Source organism: Periplaneta americana, chromosome 10 (assembly GCF_040183065.1).
Source record: "Periplaneta americana isolate PAMFEO1 chromosome 10, P.americana_PAMFEO1_priV1, whole genome shotgun sequence".
Taxonomy (NCBI): Eukaryota; Metazoa; Arthropoda; class Insecta; order Blattodea; family Blattidae; genus Periplaneta; species Periplaneta americana.
Genome location: NC_091126.1, coordinates 79,792,366 through 79,816,175, shown reverse-complemented (window position 1 = coordinate 79,816,175; position 23,810 = coordinate 79,792,366). Strand labels below are relative to the sequence as shown.

The 23,810-nt window shown below is 33.8% G+C and overlaps 1 protein-coding gene and 1 long non-coding RNA gene across 6 annotated transcripts in view; one reads left to right on the top strand and one right to left on the bottom strand.

The window, feature by feature from the left end:
* Eaat1 (Excitatory amino acid transporter 1) overlaps positions 1–23,810 on the top strand; it is a 304,861-nt gene that overhangs the window by 270,911 nt on the left and 10,140 nt on the right. For 3 of the 5 annotated variants that reach the window (XM_069837784.1, XM_069837780.1, XM_069837783.1), the window contains exons 4-9: positions 13,142–13,184; positions 14,380–14,572; positions 14,961–15,194; positions 15,540–15,734; positions 22,298–22,432; positions 22,541–22,760. In XM_069837784.1, the coding sequence (XP_069693885.1) occupies positions 13,142–13,184; positions 14,380–14,572; positions 14,961–15,194; positions 15,540–15,734; positions 22,298–22,432; positions 22,541–22,715 (975 nt within the window). In that variant the 3' untranslated portion in view covers positions 22,716–22,760. Of the gene's footprint in view, positions 1–13,141; positions 13,185–14,379; positions 14,573–14,960; positions 15,195–15,539; positions 15,735–22,297; positions 22,433–22,540; positions 22,762–23,810 lie in introns of those variants that run through there. The other 2 variants (XM_069837782.1, XM_069837781.1) reach the window with 2 other exon arrangements.
* On the bottom strand, positions 3,280–7,401 carry LOC138707827 (uncharacterized). The gene is made up of 3 exons (XR_011334385.1): positions 7,262–7,401; positions 5,742–5,879; positions 3,280–3,676 (listed from the first exon to the last, which is right to left on the bottom strand). It is a non-coding gene; the product is annotated as an uncharacterized lncRNA (long non-coding RNA).

Here is a 23,810-nt window from a genome sequence, read left to right as displayed (position 1 = left end):
CTTCCTCTACTTCTTCTGAATACTCCCAAAAATTTTGTTTGTCTGATCAGCTGATATAGGCCTATTTAACTAAATGACAATAACTGGCATTTCAAGTATAGGATCTTGTGTGCCATCGTCTATGGAGTGATGGTGGAGGAGGGGTGCAGGACACTTCCTCAGGAGAACGCCTTCAAACGATTTTTCTACATGCTTTGAATCAATTTATAATCACTTTGTTGTGAGGAAGAAAAGATGGAGAAATTATGAAATAAAGAAAAATTAAAAACAGAAATAATATTTCTTAAAATATATTTCTAACACGTGAAAGCATATATGTACTTTATATTCCGAAATAATAAAGAAGATTAAACAAAGGAAGTCCGACTCCTTGGTCTTGAGGTAGCGTGCTGGATTCCTGACCAAGGTGGCCCGGGTTCGATTCCCAGTCGTGAAGACAGGGGGATTTAATTCGGACCTCTTCTCTGGGACTGGTTGTCTGTCCATTGTCCAAGTGTGTGTGGTGTTAGTAGAGTTGTGGGTCTAGGCACAATAAGCCTCCGGCTGTGGTGCCGAAATTAGTAAAAAAAAAAGAAAAGGAAAAAGAGAAATAAAAGAAGGGAGTGAAAAAAGAGGGAAGAAATTTAAAGAAGGAAAATAGGCATAAGCAAGAGAAGTAAACAGGAGAAAATTAATAATAAATAAATAAATAGAGAAAGGATATAATATAAGAAGGAAATGAAGAAAAAACCTGAGAAGGAAAGAACCAAATAGAGGAAGGAAAGAGAAGAAAGGAACAAAGAAACAAAAATTAAAAGTGAAAAAGGAAGAAAATATACTAGAAAGGATGAAAAGGGAAAAGAGAAAGGTAATAAAAGCAAAATGAAATAAAACAGGAAATAGATTAAGAAAATAAGGAATAGCAAAACAAACAAAGTTAGAGGTGAGGGAAAGCAGAAAAAGGAAATGCAGAAATAAGTAGCCTAAATAATTAAAAATAGAGAAAGGGAAATAATGATGTACCACCATTATATACTCGTTTTTATTAGCAGATGTTGTATAATTGATACAGACCCGCCTGTTTTTACGAATTGGAAACTGGCACTCATTAACCAGAATCATGTATGAGGCAGATGGTCACTTGACAAGGCTGATGAGGGGACGTATGTTGGAGTCTGTATTCATTGACCTCTTTCCCGAGAAAACATTTACATGTTGCTTTGTACGTTAAGTACCGTAATTTCTACTTATGACAATTCACATAGATTAGAGCCCTCTCCTTCATTAACCTCATATATTTTAAGGTTTTGATCATTGTAATCGGTTATTTGATTCCACCGTAGGCTTATCAATTGCGAGATTACCTATTATCGATGGAATTGGTGATAGCAAGACAATATTTTGACGAGGCCGAGGATTCCCTATGAATCACGTGACATTCGCCTTGCAGTTGGAGAAAAGAAGAGGGCAATTACCCACCTGAGTTTAAGATTAAAAACATTAATTATTGAATAGTACTAATTACAAATGTGAGAACTCTACTTTTAATACCGGTATTAAAATAGTCCACTTTTATGAACACTTAAGAAGACGAGCAAAGCTACTTAATGACTACTCAAACGAAACCAAGGCGTTATTCGTTGCTACATTAGTGGTTGTTACCTACTATAAATAAAAGTACTTTTTTTTTAATTGAAATGAAAATGACTTTATCAATAAAATTGCATGTGTTCATTTGTTCGCAACTATGTCATATTAATAGCAAGTGCATGTAAATTACGTATAGTACAATATAAGTAGGATAAAAAGTTAAAACTAGGCCTATGTGTGGAAATTGAAAATGTACTGTAAAGTTGGGTAAACTTAACCGTTAAGGAATAATAATCCATGATATCAGTCCTATTTGTGACTTAAAATTGTTAAAAAAGCTCAAGAACTTGAGAAAAATAATGGACTTCAAAAATATGCTTAGTGCATCAGATATCATGGTTTATTTTTTTTTTAATGGTCAAGTTTATTCTAGTTTACGCAGTCGTGCAGCCAAAATTTGGTTCTGAAGGGTTTTAAATAAAAAAAACTGACTATAATACATACTGTAACAAAATGTTAATGTGCTATTATTTTATAAATTATGATTACACTTTCAATGAAACAGAACTTCCCATTGGACTAAATAGGACTCAACTAAAGCAAAAAGAATAATGATTAGCGCGTCTGACCGTGAAACGAGCGGGCGCGGGTTCAAATCCTGCTTGGGACAAGTTACCTGGTTGTAGTTTTTCAGGAGTTTTCCCTCAACCAATTGAAGCAGAATTGTTGGATAAATTTCGGTGTTTGATCTCGGATTCATTTCGCCATTATTAATTCACATATAATCTGGGTTAAATTAAGCCTTCAGGTCCTTCCTTCATACAAGAGAGAGAGAAAAAAAGAAATCTATTTGCTGCTGCCACAAATGGAGTTCCTATATGCTTTCTTGGAAACAATGCAGCTATGCACATGTGAAATTGATCATGACATGCCAGTACCGCAAAAAAATCCTTTTTGAATTTGTCTTTCATACCACGTATCATTTATTGTTCTGATGCATAAATATGAAATGTAAATTTTCTTGCTGCAGTTAATTTCATTGCATTTGACCTGTAGGACCAGGGTTTCGTTTCTCTTAAAGCAGGCACATTCACAATTCAACATGCTTGATTTGGCAATGCTGTAGAGTGTATGCTACTGTACCCCATCTCGTAGGGTAGGCAAAGAGTGCTTAGTCTTAGTGGTAGCGTATAGTAGCACATTTGCTTTTTCATTCATTCATTCATTCATTCATTCATTCATTCATTCATTCATTCATTCATTCATTCATTCATTCATTCATTCATTCATTCATTCATTCATTCAGAGTTCTCCCCAAGAGTAGGTAGGATATACAAATTGTGTTTGCAAAGGTGAAAATTTGATTTCATTTATTGTAACAATGTTTAATCTTGAGTATTCTTCTACGTAAAGCTTAAGATCCTACTTTCTCAAACAATATTAAAGACCACATGATTCCTTCATTATTTAAAGACTACCTCAATTAACAAGAGCTAATTCGTATCGGTATGAGTGCTGAGATGAAGGCTGCAGTGAAAACTAAAATATTGGCGAAATAAATATAAAAATAAACCTCACGGAAGTTGTTTTATCCACCAGGAATCTCACAGGGTCTATTCTATATGTAATTGCGGTCCCATTATTTAGAGAACATCCGCTTATGGAGGCTGGACTGAAGGGGGTGTATGATGGTCAGAAAATTTAATAATGTAACCAGTGACAATAATTTATTCATTTGTGACAAAATATTAGAACTGAACATGAAACAAGAATTGCAGACGTTGAGAAGTTACTACATGGTCACCACACATAATAGTAGTCAAAAAGTACAGAGCGATTCACATAAATCATTTCAGCTGTCACAACTTAAAGTTCCACTAACATATCCAACTGAGACATTGTCTGGTGATGACTATGGTGAAACTCGCCACTAGAATGGACACCGACACAGAAATTGTTCGTCCACTGTTGCAGAAATCAAAGTTACAGAAGCAAGTGAAGATAACACGGGTATCCTTGTGGCGGCGATTGGTTTTCCAGCACCCCACCTCATGTTTGCGATTTGCAACAGCAGTTTCAGCAGCTGCACACCCACGCACAACCGATCCTTTGATACAGAAATAAAATATGTTAATGTAACTCAACACTCAGAGTATCGCTTGATAGATCAACAGAGTATTAGTAGACACTGAAGAAACAAAATCTTACTACAGGTCATGATAAAGATAAATAAGCACTATGATGAACTTTGTAATATTGAAAAATCTGTCAAGACTTATGGTTATTGTGACTAATAATGGTGATGAAAATAATAATAATAATAATAATAATAATAATAATAATAATAATAATAATAATAATAATAATAACAACAACTTTGCATAATGTATGTTTCCCATCCAAGTGGTCCATGATTTCACTTCTAACAGATAGTAGAAAAGATTTATCTCCTGTCCACGGAACTGGGTGTTTGTCACTTCTCATGTAGGCTTTCTGTCCTGTGTTGTCTTAGCTGACCACACTACCAGGGAGGCCCACAATGTAATCTTGTCATCAGTGTCAGTTCAAAGACGAAATACTTCATCAAAGTCAGGAAAAGTACTAGTAACATAATTATGTATAATTTAAAAATGTACATTTAAGGCAGATTGTGGCATATGATATAGCTGGAGAATTTTCTATGAATGTTAATGTTAACTGTTCTTATGAATATATAAAATTTCTCGACAGAGGAAAATGACTTAACTCTATCACTGTTAACTTATGTTCTCGAAGGCGAGTTGTAGGCTATACATAATTGCTCGGAAAATCATTCTTTTCAATGGTTAAAATGCAGGTCATTCTTAACAATCTAAGGGCCCTCCCTGACGAGAATGGTGCAGCAGTGGTACATTTGTTTGAACGATGTTGTACCGTACTGGACTTCCTCATGGTACGGAATGTCTGCATATATGTGTTTTTCTCACCATCACTTCACTGCACATTTTCTAAATTCTCAGTAGTTATTGAACCTTCTAAAGGCCATGTCGTCTATGTGTATTTAAGGTTACGAAAGAAAATGAAACGATGCTGGGTACATTTGTACATTGAAAGGAATAACAGCTGTATAGTAGGTTGTTTATAGCAGCACGAGAATTGATACTAGATGATTGTTTTATTGTATTAGTAAAATATGTTACCTGAGATTCCTGTTTTTTTTAGCAAATTCTCCCCACACCTTTTCTGTTATGTCTCTTCGTGAATATTCCGCCAATTCGAAATTATGAAGACATGGATATTTCTCTACCTCAAGAACTAACTGTATTTCCACTGACATAATGGTAAAATGTTCTTTATTACAAATAGAAATATTCACAACTTCACTTGGTAAATGCTGCTTGGCGAGTGAGAAATGTGCAGCAAGGCTGCATGCCAAAAACATGTTGTATTGGTAGTGCACCGCACCGACATGTGTGAGGCTGCCAAAGACATTTGGCTGTGACATTGACTCGGCATGCAGAGTGCTTACCGAGTTGCTGTTATACCGATGCTCTACTGACCCATCAGGGTGCAGTCTAACATGTTTATAAATCTTGATAACAATTTAAAATATGGGTACCGATATGTATTTCATTATGAAACATAAATAAACTGTTACATAACTCACCATTACAGTCGCATGTTCAAAATGCCTCTCTCTAGCTTCGAATGAAGGGCTTAGGCTTGAAAAAGTATGGTATGGTGACACGCACAGTTCATCTCCATGAATTGAGGTACTGGTATAATTTCTTAACAAATTTTGTCTTTCTCATAATCAAGAATACTGCAATTGTTATGATAAGTTCTGTCTTATTGATTTCCCCACCGACATAAATCCAGCGATTTTGGAGGCCACAATACGTAACTAAAACTAAATAAATGGCAGATAGTAAGAAAAATGAAAGGAAGAAAAGAAGAAAACGTTCACTGGCTGCCAAATCAGCCAGTTTCCTCGGCTGTACAATATGAATCGTGTCCACTGGTATGTTTATGAAAGATAATAATAATAATAATAATAATAATAATAATAATAATAATAATAATAATAATAATAATAATATGATGATGATGATGATGATGATGATGATGATGATGATGATGATGACTGTCTGATTCATTTGTTTTTCCTTTGTCTTCACTAGAGCATAGTGTACCTGACTTATGTAGTATCTTGGCACAGAAGTGTTCTTCAGGGCAGGTAACTATGGAGCTGCTTGGGTATTCGAAATTTTCACAACTTTCTGTATTTTCATCAGCATCAGTTCCACAGTGATAGCACTCCAAACCCAGGCCTTGGGATTAATGTAAATCCATGTACATGAGAGTAGTTCACAACATTAAAAAAATATATGTATATTACCAGTATGCATTGAATTCTATGAGTAGTGTAGGTTCTTCAATTAATTTGAAAGAAAAGTCTACTGCTTGCGATGTTTACAAGAGGGAGTCAATCATTTGAATTAGAATAATTTAAATGTACACAAATCTTTCCAAAATCGTTCTCTGGAAAATTTCAACCAAAAATAAATTTGAAATGTTATGTCTCTCTAATGTATATTAAACCACACTAGTTTCTATTAGAATATTTCGTGGTTTCACAAGAACTTGAGTATTGTAGAGAGATATATCCTGAGTATGAGGAACACAACTTAATTTAGATACGATAGCTATTCACATTTACAATTGCAGAGTGTGATCTCAAAACTCGCTCAGTCCATTTGGTCATTTTTATGATTTATGCTTACTTACTTACAAATGGCTTTTAAGGAACCCACGGGTTCATTGCCGCCCTCACATAAGCCCACCATCGGTCCCTATTCTGTGCAAGATTAATCCAGTCTCTATCATCACATCCCACCTCCCTCAAAGCCATTTTATCATTATCTTCCAATCTACGTCTTGGCCTCCCCAAAGGTCTTTTTCCCTTTGGTCTCCCAACTAACACTCTATGTGCATTTGTGGATTCGTCCATATGTGCTACATCCTCTGCCCATCTCAAACGTCTGGATTTAATTATACAAAAGTTTATATATGATTAAATTCTATCCCTCTATCATTATATTTTAAACATGGTTTCTTCGAAAACAACGCCAATCCTTGTCTAAAAGTTTGTGTTATTGTAAGGTTTACATATCCCTTGAAAACTCACTCAGCCTGTAGACTGGTCCTTTATAAAAATTGACTTAACACGTTTTGGGATCACATTTTTCAATTATGTATCCAAAGATCAATATTGTTGTTTCTTTGCCAACTAATATGTCATTATAGGAAAAATGGATCATTTATAGGCAGGTAACGATACGACTTTTCAAGAAACAGTATAAATTCACATAACATAGAAACAAAAATAATTATTATACAAGTAATAAATTGCTTTTTCTTTAACATGAACACCTACAAATACTCGTAGAATATCACGAAGATAATGACAGGAGCACAGTCAACTAGTACCAGTACCAACATAGTCTTGTTCATCTTTTGTTTTCGCAATAGCATTATTAACCATAAGGCAGGAGTTCGAACTATGGTATTCTTGCAATTAACATCACTTATAATACACAGAATATTAAGGATATATATTTTAGTGTTGTAAGGTCTAAATGAAAATTTTAAAATACACAATGAATATGAAACAAGTTTAGATATAAGTAATCTGTGATTAGCTTAAACATACCTGTGTGGAATGTAATAAACAGTAATATGACGATCATAGCCATGATGTAGCTCATGACTTAGATGCTAATAGGTAGGTACTGTATCATATTTCCTTTTCCCACTATCACATTTCCCTTAAGGATGTTACAAACAGGACGTGACAATGTGGAGGTTTACATTATTTATATCAGCTTAGGTTTTATCAACGTCTATAAAAAGGGCATAGTTGAACAAAAGAGGAAACTAGTAAACTAATGTTAAAGAGAAAACGAATATATCAGAACGCAGTGTATGTATTTAACAAACGAATTTGTTAGCAATATTGAGATTAAGATATAACGAAAATTATATAATATTCACTTATTTGCTGGTAATGTTTTATCATCAACATTTGAAAAGTGCTGCTTCTTTAATGTACACAGTACGAGAACTTTGGAATTGATCGAATGAAGCCACTAATATAGCTACTGATGACGATGATGATGATGATGATGATGATGATGACGGTGATGGTAATGGAAATACATTATGGTACTATTCGTTGCCTGTAAGATTATGATTCTAGTAATGATTTGGTGAATAAAAAATTATTTTAAAAAATATACAGATTCACTCTTAAGTAAATATGTCATTCTTTAATGCCTAACTGAATAACATCACATAATATATTTAAACAAATTTAATCTTTCAGCGTTTAGAGCGGGAAGAATGTACTAACGATACAATCTCTTTCCATGTAGGAAACACATATTTAAATTTTACATGTTACATTTTACTCACTGAAAGAAATGACTAGTAATTAACAAGATTAGCAAATACATAATATTTTTGAAATTGTATTTATCTTCATGAGAGAAAAGAAAATCCTCAGATAAACTTTGTTCTGTGAATATATCTAGTTATTAACTGAACATCTGTTATTTAAAGTGAACCATAACTTTCAATGAACACATGTAGCTAATATATGTTGTATACTGTGCCCACTTATTTCAGTTCATAAACATTTTGAAAAATAGAGCCTACTCATATTTATTATCAATTTTGAGGCCAACATTAAATATAAATAGGTCATCATATCATAAACATTTAAAAAATCAATCAAATTTAATATCAATTTTGAGGCCAGTATTGAATATAAATGGGTCATCAAACTAGTACCGTATCAATTTCGTGTTCTTTCGATTTGTTTGTACCATAAATTATTTTATGAACACATTTTGTAATTTCAACATGATTAGTTTAATTTTCAAAACTACTGAGCAAATACCGTAGGCTAGTTTTGTACTGTAATTTATTATAAGTGTGTCATCTATATTAGTCATCACTCATCAGTGTTGAAAATAATAAAAACATAACTTCTATTCGATATAAAGATACACTCATCTGTGACATTGTAATAGCCATGAATATCAACTGTAGACCTAAGCGGTAATGTCACACATCCATGATAATATCAATTTGACTACACTGATGTTAAATATGAACTGAATTCTTTCAGATATTATGACTTCATTTTGTAAACAGATAAAATATGAATACTCACGACAATTCTGCAAAAAAAAAAAAAAGAGAGAGAGGCAAGATGTGAATGAGTAAAAGGAAAAGACGAGAAGCAATGAAGAATGACCCACAGAAATGGGAGGAGAGGCAGAAAAGGTAAAGTATTTGAAGAGTAAAAAGAAGAAAATAATGATTTATAATTTAAGTACATGAGAACACAGCATGACAAGAAAATAATGGAATGAAAATAAATAAAAGCTCAAGGACAGAAAAAAGAGAGAACAGTACATGAGAAGATGTTGAATGAAATTCCGCTAATAAGTGGTAATGACAGAACCAATCCAGCAGAAATACTATCATCTGGTAGCAGTAAGAAAATCTAGTAGAAAGAAGAGTGTTGGCAAAGACCGGGTAAAAGTCTACAGAATAGTGACAAAGAAACATTTGAAGAGAATCGTTGAAAGGAGCAGGAAAAGATATGAAAGGATCCAAAAAAAAAAAAAATCTCAGAAGGAAACGGTACTGTCTCCACAAAATGATTCAAAGAGCTTGTTAGGAAAATAAAAAATGTAAGGAAAAGTTGATTTTTGGGAAGGCACTATCAAAATAACTAAAACATGACTTCCAGAATTTGCAAGGTTAAAAGTCCAAACGGATTTTTACCAAAGTAGTAGAAGGGAAAATATAAAAAAGGGTACCTGGTATCATCAGATAAAATATACGAAGGAATGTTTACCAAATAAACTCCTTTATTCAAATGATCAGAAAAGAAACACTTTCCAGTTTGTTTATGAAAGGAAAACGAAAGTTTACACTAATATGCTGAGAAAATATGTGACAGACATCTTTGAATTGTTTGCTAACAGCAGGTTATGTCAGGTAAAAAAAGAGTTCATTGCCAAAAATAAACTTAAAACAGGAAATATAAACTGACATAATTTACAAGAATTGAATAATAAAGTTATTGAAGCAAACCAATATAAAATAACCTACACTACATTTTGCAATTGAAAAACTCTTTGGGTGACCCAGCCAAAAGTAAGTAGTGGAGATACATGTCTCTGCACAATTTATAAAAACTTCAAGTTGAGGATTGATAAAATATTCTCTCAATGTGATGTTGGAGAAATGTCATCGAACATCTTTAGAAGACTGTGCTGCAAAGAAATTGATGAAAACTACTTACCAGTATCTAGAAAATATCAGGTTTGTGTTAACAATACTGCTCTCTATCGTGAATTCATATTTGATGAAGGAACATATTATTATTAGTGTGTTAAAATAGAAAAACGTGAAATAATTACAAAAGCTTAAAAAAACCAGTGACTTTTGTAAAAGAAATACTGTGACTTGCAGGTGATCTTTGAAGAACTAGAACGTTTAGAAAAGTACTTGAATCATAATCAAGAGCTTAAATCATCAGTACTGTACACTGTCTTGAATGACAATAATAAGTTGCTTTCCGAGAAGGAGATGGTGACACATTGAATTCTCAGATAATTTTTCAGTGTATCTCTCAAACTCGATCCCTTCACTACGAGACCTCCCATCAGAAAATCACTCTTCGTACGAGTGTTATGTATAACACAAGAGGAGTAGAATACTCCTCTTGGTATAACATATTCACAGCCGTATTGCAATATTTCAGTCATGATACAACCACTCCAATGCCATTTGGTGTCCCTTGCTACGGCTAACTTCACTGTACTTCAAAGACATTAAATTTATGCTGCAAAACTATGCAGGAATATTCTGAGATATAATGTTCTGTTTTATTCCGATATTGATTATTGCAACTGTTTGATAAAAATGGATGTAGCTATCTGCCTTTAGATAGGGCTGTAGGAACTTGTCTATGATAGGAATGCTATGGGCAAGATTGGCTTTTGGTTCATGCTGCCAACACCGTCTGAAACCCCACATATTTATATTATATCGATCAATTTCAGTGTTCTTGTATTATGTGTATTAAAAGGGCAGTACTTTTCAATACGTTAGTGATAAAGATTACCAAAAAATAAGTTAATATTATATAGGTAATTTCTGTTATTCTTTAATCTCAATATTTCTAACAAATTCGTTTGTTAACTTAAATGTGTGCACTACATTTTAATAAATTCGTTTTCTCTTTAATATTAGCTTGTTAGTTTCCACTTATGTTCAACTGTTCCTTTTATAGACGTTGATAAAACCTAAGTTGATATAAATTAGGTAAATCTCCACACTGCAACGTCCTGTTTGTAACATCCTTAAGGGAAATATGATACATTACCCACTGGTTAGCATCTAAGTTATGACCTATAGCTCGGCGATAATCTTCATATTAATTCTGTTTATTACACTCCACACAGATAGGTGTAAGCTAATCACAGATTATTTATACCAGTATCCAAACTTATTTCATATTCATTGTGTAGGCCTACTCTTTCTTGAAAAATCATATCATTACTCAACTGTGAATGATCCAGTTTTCCTGTAATGGCTTGTTAGTTGTCACAGAAACGACGATATCTTCGGATACATAATTATAAATGTACAAGAATATTCAGCGACTATTCTGTCAGTTGTCTGTTTCATGACTCAAAAGCCATTCTTGCCTGTATGATTCCTATCAGCAAGTTTCTGTTGTCCTATTTAGAGGCAGCTACATCATTTTTTTTCCTGACAGTCCCAATAATCATTATCGGAATAAAACAAGTCATTATAATGTCTAAGAGTATTCCTGCATTGTTTCGCAGCATAAATTTAACATCTTAAAAGTGCAGTGAAGTTAGCCACCTGATGGCATAGCAGCAGTTGTGAAACAGACAACTGATAGAATAGTCGCAGAAATCAAGTTGTGCCTGACTTTAATCATTTGCTGATGTTACTCTCAAAATAAAATACATAACTATACTAACTGTTACTGTCATTTAAGTATTTCTAAAGCTTGTAAGAATCTGTTAGGTCCAGAAGTCTACATTCAAAAGAGTAAGAATTGAGAAAATTTCAAATAAATAATAACATATGATCTTAATACAAATATATGGCGTTAATAAAAATGACATTGCTATGGATGAAGTGGCAGTAATGTGAACGTTCAAATTTTCAAAATCCGATTTCATTGCTATAGGTCTAAGTGTTCTTTGAATTTTGCTGATTGTATATTTTCAGTGCATTTTTTCTCAGAAAAAAAGGTGCTGGCACTCACCAAGATTTACAAGATACACAGATTTATAATAGCATCAGAGTTCGGAATGTATTGTTAGAGGCACTTTCTTCTTCATAGAATCATAGCTTGCTGTTTGTATCCACTGCTGATTGTAGGATAGGGTGACCAGATTCACATCGTTAAACAAGAGGACACAAAGCTTAAAAAACGAGGACATTGTTCGAAAAAATAGGACAGAAAACATGTAGTTAGATTTAGGCTTAGGTCTATATTATACTTTAAATTACGTCAATATCTATTTTATTACAAAAATATTTATAGTACAGATTTAGGCTTATATCATATGAAAAGTATGTTAATATCTCTTTATTAAAAAATAATTTATTATGAAAAAACTTAATAATAATGATTTTACAGTTAGCTACATATGAAAGTCATGGAAACTATAATAAAAGTATTAAAGAGGACAGAAAATATCTATTTATATTTACATTCGTACCTCGATTTACTAGCTACCTCTGAGCAATGACCATAACAAGGAGGAGCAAAGGGAGTTATGACCGTTGGCAAAGAGTACGGTACTGGTATATTCCGTCAATGCTGTTGCCACCTACAGGCAAATTACTTGAAAAGGCGTCAAAGCAGATAATTTCAAAATATCAGGCATAAAGTGACGAAAAGGAGGACATTTTTTTATTTTGTATTTTTCTGCCTGGATCCTGGACAAAGGCCTAAAAAGGAGGATATATCCGAACAAAAGAGGACGTCTGGTCACCCTATTGTAGGATTCATTTTGCCATTCTACGACAGAAATCTTGATGTAAAAATGTTGAAGGAGAAAAACTGCATACCATTAATGTACCATCAGAAAAAAAGCACTGTATATTTATTATTATTATTATTATTATTATTATTATTATTATTATTATTATTATTATTATTATTATTATTATTATTTCCGGTCATGTATGCATTATAATTATTTTTTCAAAATAAAAATATATTCAGATTTCCTAATTTTTACTATTGATAATGACTGAATCATTTCTGAATGGATCCATATCATGAAGTTATCAAAAACGACTCTCTACACAAAATATATGCAATTTTAAGACTGTATTTGTTAGAGATGTAACCATATCCACTATTCTACTTCATAAGCATAGTGTTAAACAAATGTAATAGGTACTACTGTCATGTCTTATAATATAGGTACTGATGTTATAAATGTTTCCTTTTCTCTTACAGTACCAGACAGTACTCAAACCTCCCCCAGATGAGGAAATCATAGGTATGTATGCGAATCTGCTACAAAAGTAAATTTTGTTTTCAAAATCAATATAATAATAATTGGTCTCGGTATGTGGTAATATACTGCCTTGTTAATAAGGAGCTATGGAGCTATATCCCCAAAGCTGTCGGTTTTAACTGAGGTTTTCCTCAGACAACCCATGTAAATCTTCGATAATGACTGTTCTCTTTGAAATTATTTCTAACTTCAAAACTTTCACTGAACGAAAGTTTCTTATCAAAGGGATCAAAGTTCTATTCTGGAAATAGTGTAAGATTCGTGAAAGCTTTCACCAAACATCTCGGTTTTCATTTCCATTCTCATCCCACCATTATTCCATTATCTCTTTATTGTTTCACACAACTCTAGCTTAAATGGTCGCTCAATAAAACACATTATATGCACCTATAATCTGTACTTACATCCCCACTCTACTATCATTGTATACAGGAGATGAGACTTAGCATGTGAACTGTGCGAAAGGGGAAAGAATAAGCTATCAGAAATAGAGTTTGTTTCATGATGGTTAATATTATATGACTCTACTGCCATGAAAGTTCATTTCAGACTAAAACCTACCCCTTCATACCCATTGGTGATATAGCCATGACACATGATAAAGTCACAGGACAGGTCTTGCCTCCCCTACTATATCATGTTATTTATGCTCCATACTCCATATTGAAGAATTATTAAAATAAAATATTAAATCATATTTAATCCTTCCAAAGTATGCTATATAAAATAAAACAATTATCATGAACTGCGCACACATGTTTAACAGAAACAACAATATCCAGTTATTATCCAAAACATTACATCTTCTCATAGTAGAGCTGTTATATGTACAGTATACATGTAGCCATACGGAAATATGACGTAGAATTCATGCCCTGTTTGTTGCATTGTTTCCACTCTGACAATGTGTTGCGTGCAAAGAGATGTGATAGGTTACCAGTACGAAATGATTTCTAATTAAGATAAACTGCATTTATATAAGCAGTAGAAATATAACATTACAGTCTCTATAATAATATCTCAATAAGTTTGACTTTTAATTTAAAATAATTTAATGGCATCTTGCTGAATTGACAAGTATAATATTGTAGCAAAATCAGTGCATATCAGACAGGTATTAACTGTACATTTTGTAATTTTCAGCACTAAATGCATCGGTTTTTTCGATTTTTTGTAGCCAAAAACCTGACAATGCTGGACTGGGAGATCACTCACAGATTCACAACTGGAACCAATATCCTAGGATTGGTCGTGTTTGCAACTGTACTCGGGATCACACTTGCTAAGATGAAGGAACGAGGGAAGCCTCTTTTCATACTGTTTGATTCTCTTGGTGGTGCCATGCTGATGATCACGTATTGGGTCATTTGGTAAGAATTTTACTAAAAATTATCAGCAATATCCAGCTGGAGTTTCAAAGTTGAGTTACATTAAATTTTACATCTTTTATTGTTAACTTTCTTCGCAGCTTACATTTTGTGTTGGAATATATCTGAGTGTAAGTTCCATTTTCGTAATTTCTGTCATGATATTAACCCAATCAATGAGGAATAAAATAAATCACTCATTCAGTGAATAACTAGCAATAATTACTTAGCTAGATCTAGTGATGTTGTGTATGTATCAGTTAAGACTTAAATTTGGAATGTGAAGAATTTGTTGCTATAATTGTCTCATATTTAGTAAAGAATGACTTAGATCAGTGAGCTCTACAATTTTCCTTCCTCAGTGTCTAACATGAATGTATTTATGCTGTAGGATCTCGCCTATTGGTATTTTCTTCTTGGTGGCTGCTAAGGTGCTCGAAATGGAGAGTTTCGAAGTCATTGTTGGACAGCTCGGAATGTATTTCACGACTGTGATGTTGGGCTTGTTCATCCATGGGTTCATAGTTGTACCAATTTACTACAGCATTGCCACAAGGCAGCTTCCTTTCCGATTCATACTGAACATGTCACAAGCTCTTTTCACTGCGTTTGGAACAGGTTCGAGGTAGGTAATTATAACAGTTCACATCATCGTCATCATCATCATCATCATCGATTATGACCTTTGCAATCTAGCGTGAATAACACCACATGAAGATACATTAAGTACTTCCATGTTCCCTAATTAAAAACAAACAAGAGAGAAGCATTGAACCTGTTGTCCTCTTTCGATACCATTGGCACAGACAGTTCTTCATAATTAAATGTACACAATTGTATCCGAAACTTTAGTAAGACATTCAGTTGAAGATGGCGAATCATAACGCTCTCTCAAATCAATAGCAGTGTCAAGATAGAGCTGACAAATAATCTCATTTGTATGACGTATTATGTACTTTTGTGTTTACAGTAATGCGACTCTTCCAATTTCAATGGGGTGCCTGGAAGAAAAGAACAATGTTGACCCAAGAGTATCACGGTTCGTTATGCCTATTGGTGCTACTATCAACATGGATGGCACTGCCCTATATGAGGCTGTAGCAGCCATTTTCATATCTCAAGTGCGTGGAATGTCACTCAGTATTGGACAACTGCTTGCAGTCAGGTATTTTCAGAGCAATCTGCCTTAATATTAAAATTTGAATTTGAAATACATAGATGTCTGTTAATTATTCCTAATTATCACAGTTTTCAGGAAATGTATTTATTTTAAGAAATGAAAGCTACAAAAATAGAAAAAAAGACCACCTTTATCAGCATTATCAGATAATTGAAGTGTCGGCTGGAACAACGTTATAAGTTACATTTGGTAAAATTTATAGGAGCTGCAAAAATGTGTACACGTACAACGTTGTTCTTATGGAGTAGCAAACTTTTGAGTGGACAAATTTCACGTATTGCATTGATGGACAGTTACAAGGCAAAGAGTATAGCAAGGTAACATGACACACAACATTATTACACGGAAACACGCCGAATGAAAATTTTGTAACTTACAACGTTGTTCCAGCCGACGCTTCAATTTTTCATACAGGGACTGGAGTACTTTCCAAGGTAGATTTGGTGACAATTTTGTGAAAAAGATGAATGCTTATGGGTAAGTTTAGTTCCAGAGTCTTCACAAGTACTTTCGAGTTGCATTTGATGGTGATAATGGTCTGAAGTGTAAGCCTGTCAGCAGTTGTGAGGCTCAATAAACTGACTGTGCTGCCTGCAATACGAACAATGTAACTGAATATGAAATTTATAATAATTTATACATTATATATATATATATATATATATATATATATATTACTTTTTTACTTACGACCAACATGACTTGCAATGTACTCGCTGAAATGAATCTCATTGTAAGTCAAGGACTGCTTTTATTTCGGTTTGTTTTTTCCTTTTCTCTCATTCCAGCATTGATCAATTTTCCCCAGGTCTTTGTATTAAAATATTTAAATCTCTGCTGTCTGAAAGAATCATGAACTCAGTAATATCTGATTACTTCTAAGAAAGGAATGTCTCAAAGTATAACATTAGATAGGACTAATTTTTAACAAAAACATTGAACATAGGAAAAGTGAAAAAACCACAATATAAGCAGGTAAAGAACAAATCTAAGTACACTGCATGTGTATCTTATGAAATCTATTCTTAATATTATTCCGGAGCCGAGACATTGGGGCATTTTCGCCATTTCGACATTCAGTGAAACTCAAACTTCCTTGTTTATTAACACGAAATAGAACGTTCGTCCATGTGACGGGGTAGCAGACTGACTGCACAGGTGCCATTCATTCGAACAACACTTACTGCAGGAGGCATACTTGTCTATTGTCAAAATGTCGAAAGTGAAAACAAAACTTTCCAGTAATCTGAACAAGTATATTTCCGAATACAATGAGAATGCTTTCTCTATTATTAGTGGCAAATTCTATTGCAAGTTTTGCATTACTATAATAAGTCCTAAGAGATAAACTGTTGAAAGAGATCTTCGTATAAATAAGCATAAAGTCTCGCTTTTGAAAGTGGAACATCAAGAAGAGCTGCAGCAGAAATCTATATCTAATAGAGAACATTATGAAAACATATGTGAGGCCTTTATCTCTGCCAGTATACAACTCAACAAACTAAGTACTGGTACTACCAGTAATGCAAAATTAATCGCACTTGCCACTGGGAAACCAATCACACTTCTACTTAATGATTCGAGGCAGCAACTTAATACTAACGTAATGAAGATGTATGATTGTTGTTTGTTGTTTAGTCAAATGTCCAAAGACAGATTTGAACCTCACAAGCGATACCAACAAGGCACCACTTATGAGGTAACCAGGTCAGGAGATAATGGGTTAGGGTGGCCAGTTCCTTTCCCCCTCCATTGCATACATCACCCAGTAGCTACTTATTCCAATAATCAGACTTCAGATGCATACAAACAATTGTTCTTCCTCCGACACATATCAAGTGAGACGTACTGCCTCATAATAGATGTACATATCAGCCAGAACCTTAATCAAAGGATAGACTATGATTATTCTTATATATTTATATTTACTGATGAGAAAAATAACATAATTTACCTGACATAACATATGTAGTATATTTGACTCCCAGTCAAAAAGTTTGAATAGAAACAAGATAAATAATATATTAACAATTATTTTGTCATCATAATTATACTATTATCCATAATCAATATAACTTCTAGTTTACGTTTTTATTATATCAAAATTAATTATTTGTTCTTGTATATATTGCATATTATGTTTATTAATTATGTCTGATTTTTACTGTATAAGTTATTTTATTATTTTATAAGTAGATTTTTTATTGTACCTTGTGTATCAGGGCTTGTTAAATTATATTATATAATATCGTTAAATAACCCACTAAAAAGAAGTCCTCATGGACCTTATATTCTAACATATGAGGAAATTAAGACAGTGAACTCTTCTGCCATATGCAGAGTATTTCAAAATGTCATGGCAACACTATGGACATCAGGTGTGGAACATGTTAAAGTACACCTCATTGTTACTGATGTGGCATCATAATACTTGTTAAAAGCAGGAAACAACCTAAAAATAACACATAGAAAACCGGTCCATATGGCATGTCTCGCTCATGCTTCCCATAGACTCTTGTTGAGGAAGTGAGGCACAAATTTTTGGAGGTCGACTGACTAACTGATTAGGAATGTCAAGAAAGTGTTTGTAAAAGCTCCTACTCGTGTGACAACATTCAGGAATGAATGCCATGACATGCCTCTTCCTCTTGCTCCTGTTCTTACATGATGAGGGTCCTTGCTGGAAGCTTACAAATACTATTGTGAACAATGTTCCAGCATCAATAAGGTGATCCAGTTATTTAACAGCAGTGATGCAGCATCAATATATATCTCTCAAAGACTCCTGAGTGAATCAATTGTTAAAGATCAATTTGAAAGTAAAAATTTTTCTTTCCTTTTTTTTTTTTTTTCTCAGTGGCAGATAACTTAGTAAGTTTGAAAGTTGAGGCCAAGACGTGATTGATGAGAGATGGCATTAGGCCTATATATATATAAAAAGTATAGGACCTGCACATTCCGTATTACATACTTGTAAAACAAATTCACTCAACGATCATTCTTCTTGGCAAACCGATCAATTAGTTCACAACTACTAGAAGAAACTACACAAAAATATGTATTTATTTCTAAACTATCAATATATTTATTATACTATGTACATAAATAAGTAGAGCTACATCTTGCAACAAAAAAAGAAAAAAATATCGGGAACACCCGCAAACAGGAGAGAAAAAAGCTGCCAATATAAAATAAAACTGTCACTCAGGGAGAGAAACTAACAATACAAGAATACATGACCTGACTTTCTAATACCAAGAAGAAAGCGACAGAGGGCTTGCCAGTACAGCCAAATACTGCCGAGAAAGCAGTTGAGACTAGCACTACCTTTGTCAGCAGCTAGCTCCAAATTGAGTAGGTTTTCTCTAAATTCGCCTTCTCTCGCCAGTTCTGTTTAGTTTTAACATTCTACTAGCCAGCAATCTTATTGATTGAACTGCTTTTGTCATGTTTACCGAGGTGCATCACTATATTGTCTTCCCACTCTCCCTATTGCAGTCTGCTGAATGTGGATGCAGTCACTGCAAGAGCACTAACACTGTACAGATTACAGTGCTATCTGTTTTTATTGGTACAAAATTACTTATACTATCCATACTGAGTGGACATCATCAACTGGATGTGTTCGTCTTTGACGTACTGAATAGTAATACTCAAGAAAATGAAAACTTTTCCGTCAATTGCTGTAACTTGTATGTGATCTTAATTCGGCTGGAATGATTACTGTCATATTGTACCAGTATTCTCATAAAATATTAAGGGAGGGACGGCTCTCTTGTCTTACCCCAAAATAATCCACTGTTCCTGCTTCAATTGGAGCCTTTGAAAAGTCTGAAGCAGAACTAGTGGACCAAATTGCAATAATAATTTTTTTTTTTTCGTTATTTAACACAAACTTAATATTGTGCAAGATGAACAATGGAAGAGAAAATGAAAAATGACTTGCAGAAAAGCAAAGGATTCACAAATCTCCTAAATTTGCTGAAGTTATTTCAAGTGGGAATTATAATGCAAAGATTTAAAAATGAATGGCATAAAATGCACTTGTACTTTAAGCAGCTTCTCTGCATACAAGAACATACTGATATACGTTATTCATTTATTTTTGAGAATTTGAAAACGTGTGTTGTTGTCTATTGCAATAACAATAAGAAGTAAGTGTTAAAATCAGATCCTTCTGGTGATTATTACAATGTACATGTATAGATTGTCCCACGCCATGGTCTAAGGCATCCTGCCTAGGATTCGCATTACGGAATGCGCGCCTGTTCGAGTCCTCATAGGGGAATAAATTTTCTCATGAAATTTCGGCCAGTGTATGGGACTGGTGTCCACCCAGCATCGTGATGCACTTGGGGACCTACTATAGGTAGCGAAATTCGGTTGCGAAAGCCAGCTATAATGGCTGGGGGGATCATTGTGCTAACCACACGATACCTCCATTCTTGTTGGATGATCGTCCACCTCTGCTTCGGCATGTGGGCGTGAGGCCAGCAGCCGACTGGTCGGTCTGGGCTCTTCACGGGCTGTAGTGCCACAGATTATTATTTTATTATTATTATTATTATTATTATTATTATTATTATTATTATTATTATTATTATTATATGTGTAGATTATAGATCTTGCAGTTGGTAACAACCTCTCCAAATGTCCGTATTCCATATCATACTGCTGTCAAATGGAGGTCAGGCAAGCCTTGTTTATAAACACTGAGGTCTGAACCACATCAAACTACGTAATGGCATACCAAAACTGCCCCAATGTCTCAGTCTTTTCAACGCTACGTAAATGTAATGGAATCAAAATGCTTTCATCAGTCATATCTAGTATCTCAACAGACATTTAGAACCAAATTTTCCGAGATATGTGATGGAGGAAATAATTATTTCAGAATACATTCTGTATTTCTTTTTCTTCTATCAGCCTCAATTTTACCATACTTCAATTCGTTAAGTATAAACAGCAAAACTTGTGCAAGGCAGAATGTGAATAAGGCATTAACATGTGCAATACGAACAAATTCTCTAGTCCTGGTGGTTAGAATAGTAGTTATTAAAGTGTATATTTTGTATAATGCGGAAACAGAAAGCAATATTAGGACTGTATAAAAATCATCTTATATAATGTGGGGGGGGGGGAATTAAAAATTTGTTGTAGTGTATTTTTATACTCTCTAATTTTACCATTTAGTCTGAGAAATGTCAGCCAGCAAGTCATGTTCTCAAAGTAGTTTCATATGGTACAATACGAAAATAAAGAGTTAGGTACAGTCTCTCCTACCTCATTGTAACAAGAGAAAGACAGATATGAAAATTGTCAATGACTTTCTTCCATTAACGATGCTGGCCATGAGTCTAATAGATTTTCTTAGAAAATCGTAAAAGAGGATTAGAAAGCAAGTAGGTAAACAACAAATTTCTTATACAAATCTGACTTTCAGGTAGTAGCTTCCTGTAAAGCAGGTTTGAATAATTTCAAGGAAAAATTGTTCTGGGGCGGGTATCGATCCCAGGACCCTTCGCTTAGGGCACGAGGTACATTAACAGGAAGCCACAATTTAAGTCACACAGTATTCGTGTGCACTCAAAGTTGGGTTCTGGCATCTTGTCAGCCCATTTAAGTTGTGTGGATATAAAGGAAAAATTGTGACGGCGTCATGTATAGTTCCTGGAGTAGCTCAGTTGGAAGTGTGTTCGTGCGCTAAGCGGAGGGTCCCAGGATCGATACCTGACCCCGGAACAATTTTTCCTTGAAATTATTCAAACAAATTTTTGTTTTACTACACATCATTGGCAACGTTGAGTCTAATTGTGTTAATCCCTAATGGTTAAACAGCCAGAGAGGGAAAGAGAGAGTAGAAGTTTTTAATTCATGGAAAGAAATTATTATTGCTTCAAATGATACAGTACATCCTCACTGGAACTTTGTATGTGTGTAAATATACAGTGTAGTGAAATTTAGTTTAGTAATAATAATAATAATAATAATAATAATAATAATAATAATAATAATAATACCTAAGCACATCAGCTACTGCGCCGAACTTTGCTTATAAAGAAGTGCCTAATAATTTTATAGAGTATAGGCTATCTTTAATAAAATTTCTTAAGACTCGTGTAATTTTGTATATTGTGAAAACTTGACCAGTTTGGAAAAAAAATTCAGTCCCTTGCGATTCCACATTCCACTTAGAACAAGCTTTACTGTACCTTATAGATACAGTTACCTTACAGATATTTTTAGTACGCTCAAAAGATCAAGTAAAGCCTAACAAAGTACTTTACAGAGAATAAGAAGTGCTGGTTCATACGAATTATAAATGGCCAAATGTTATGTATAATATTGCACAGTGAAAAATTCTTATCAATTATATTAACTGAAAAAGAGTTTAAATGTCTTGGCCAGTTCAAATACAAAAGTAATTACATTTCTTCTATTATCTGGGTATAAAATCCAATGCCTAAATATAGTTCTGCTGTATTATTCATTTTTATTCATTACCAAAAATAATCTTGTAGTCCTAATGTTTACAACTTATTTTTCAGTGTGACTTCCACAGCAGCTAGTATAGGAGCAGCAGGAATACCACAGGCTGGTCTCGTCACCATGGTCATGGTTCTGGACACCGTTGGTCTTCCACCTGAAGATGTCACTTTGATCATCACAGTGGACTGGCTTCTGTACGTAAAATAAAATCGAACATAACAAAGCAATATCATTGTCTTCTGGAAGTAATCAATTACCTTTTAAAAATAATTTTAAAATGATGACATTCTTTGCACTTTTAGGGATCGTTTCCGTACCATGATCAACGTCCTGGGAGATTCCCTGGGAGCAGGACTTGTCAATCATCTTAGCAAATCAGAGCTCTTGAAGATTGATCAGCGAGATCCAGATAAAGTGGATTCACATAATGGAAAAGTCGGTGCTGAAGAGGTGGAATGGAATACTACAGCAATGTGAAATCTTTATGAAAAGAATATACTTTAAAGTATCTGTAATTACTATGTAAGATTTGAAGCAACATTAATTTGTTAAAAGCTTACTCTAACCATTTTGCATTCTTCAATTCATAGTAGTTACTTATGACGAAGGTTATAAGGGTGAGAATTCTTTTACTTCATGCAAACTAAAAGACAAGACTGAAAGAGATACTAACCAGAACCACACTGTAACTTAAATTATAATTTATTTCAGTATAACATTAGCACAGTATACCTTCATAGATTTTGAAAGATATAACAACCAATATGCTTGCATAACATTTTTCATGCACACTTATGTGTAGAGTCCGGATGTTTAGGCATGTATTTTGGTTAAAATAGGCAGGCATATAGGCACTAAACCGTAAAAATAGACATTTATTATTCATGGAAACAGACAAAAAAATAGACAAATACTTAATAAACTATCCCATATGGTACTCACTTTCCTTGGTTACATGTCACAACAAGATGCTTTTTTAAGTTGTCAACTGTCATAGTGTCAGAGAGAACGTTTTTCATGGCGGAAAAAGATCTTTCTACTTCTACTGAAGTGATTGGAGCAAACTTAAAACAACTTATTTCAGAAGGACTGTCTCTACTTTCTTTCAGAGATCGGGAAAAACCGACTGTGTATTGTCTCAAAAAGAGGGGTGTGATAAGGGATTAGAGACTTCAAAGTACGCGTGACTTGTGCATGCAAGCGACAATAGTAATGGGATCTGGAGACCTGCTTTTAATACTTCCCTCATCCCCTTTCTTTCTCTGGTAAACCCCACAGTGATCTGAGCACTGAGGGTTGTACTGTTCGAACATCTTTGTTAAGTAACATAAAAGATGGAATTGGTAGGGGAGAAAAGTTTACGACTTCTTGGAAACATATGTATTGCTCGAGAATAAGATTCTCAGCAAATATTTGTGTGAGGTGAATATATATTTTTAATTTGTACAACTGTTCGTTTTTGTTTTTTGATATAATTTATGTGTGGTTTATTTTAAATGCATTAAAAATACAGAAAATGTACAATAACGACGTAAAAAGGCTAAAAATGGATTTAACCTTAAAATAGGTAAT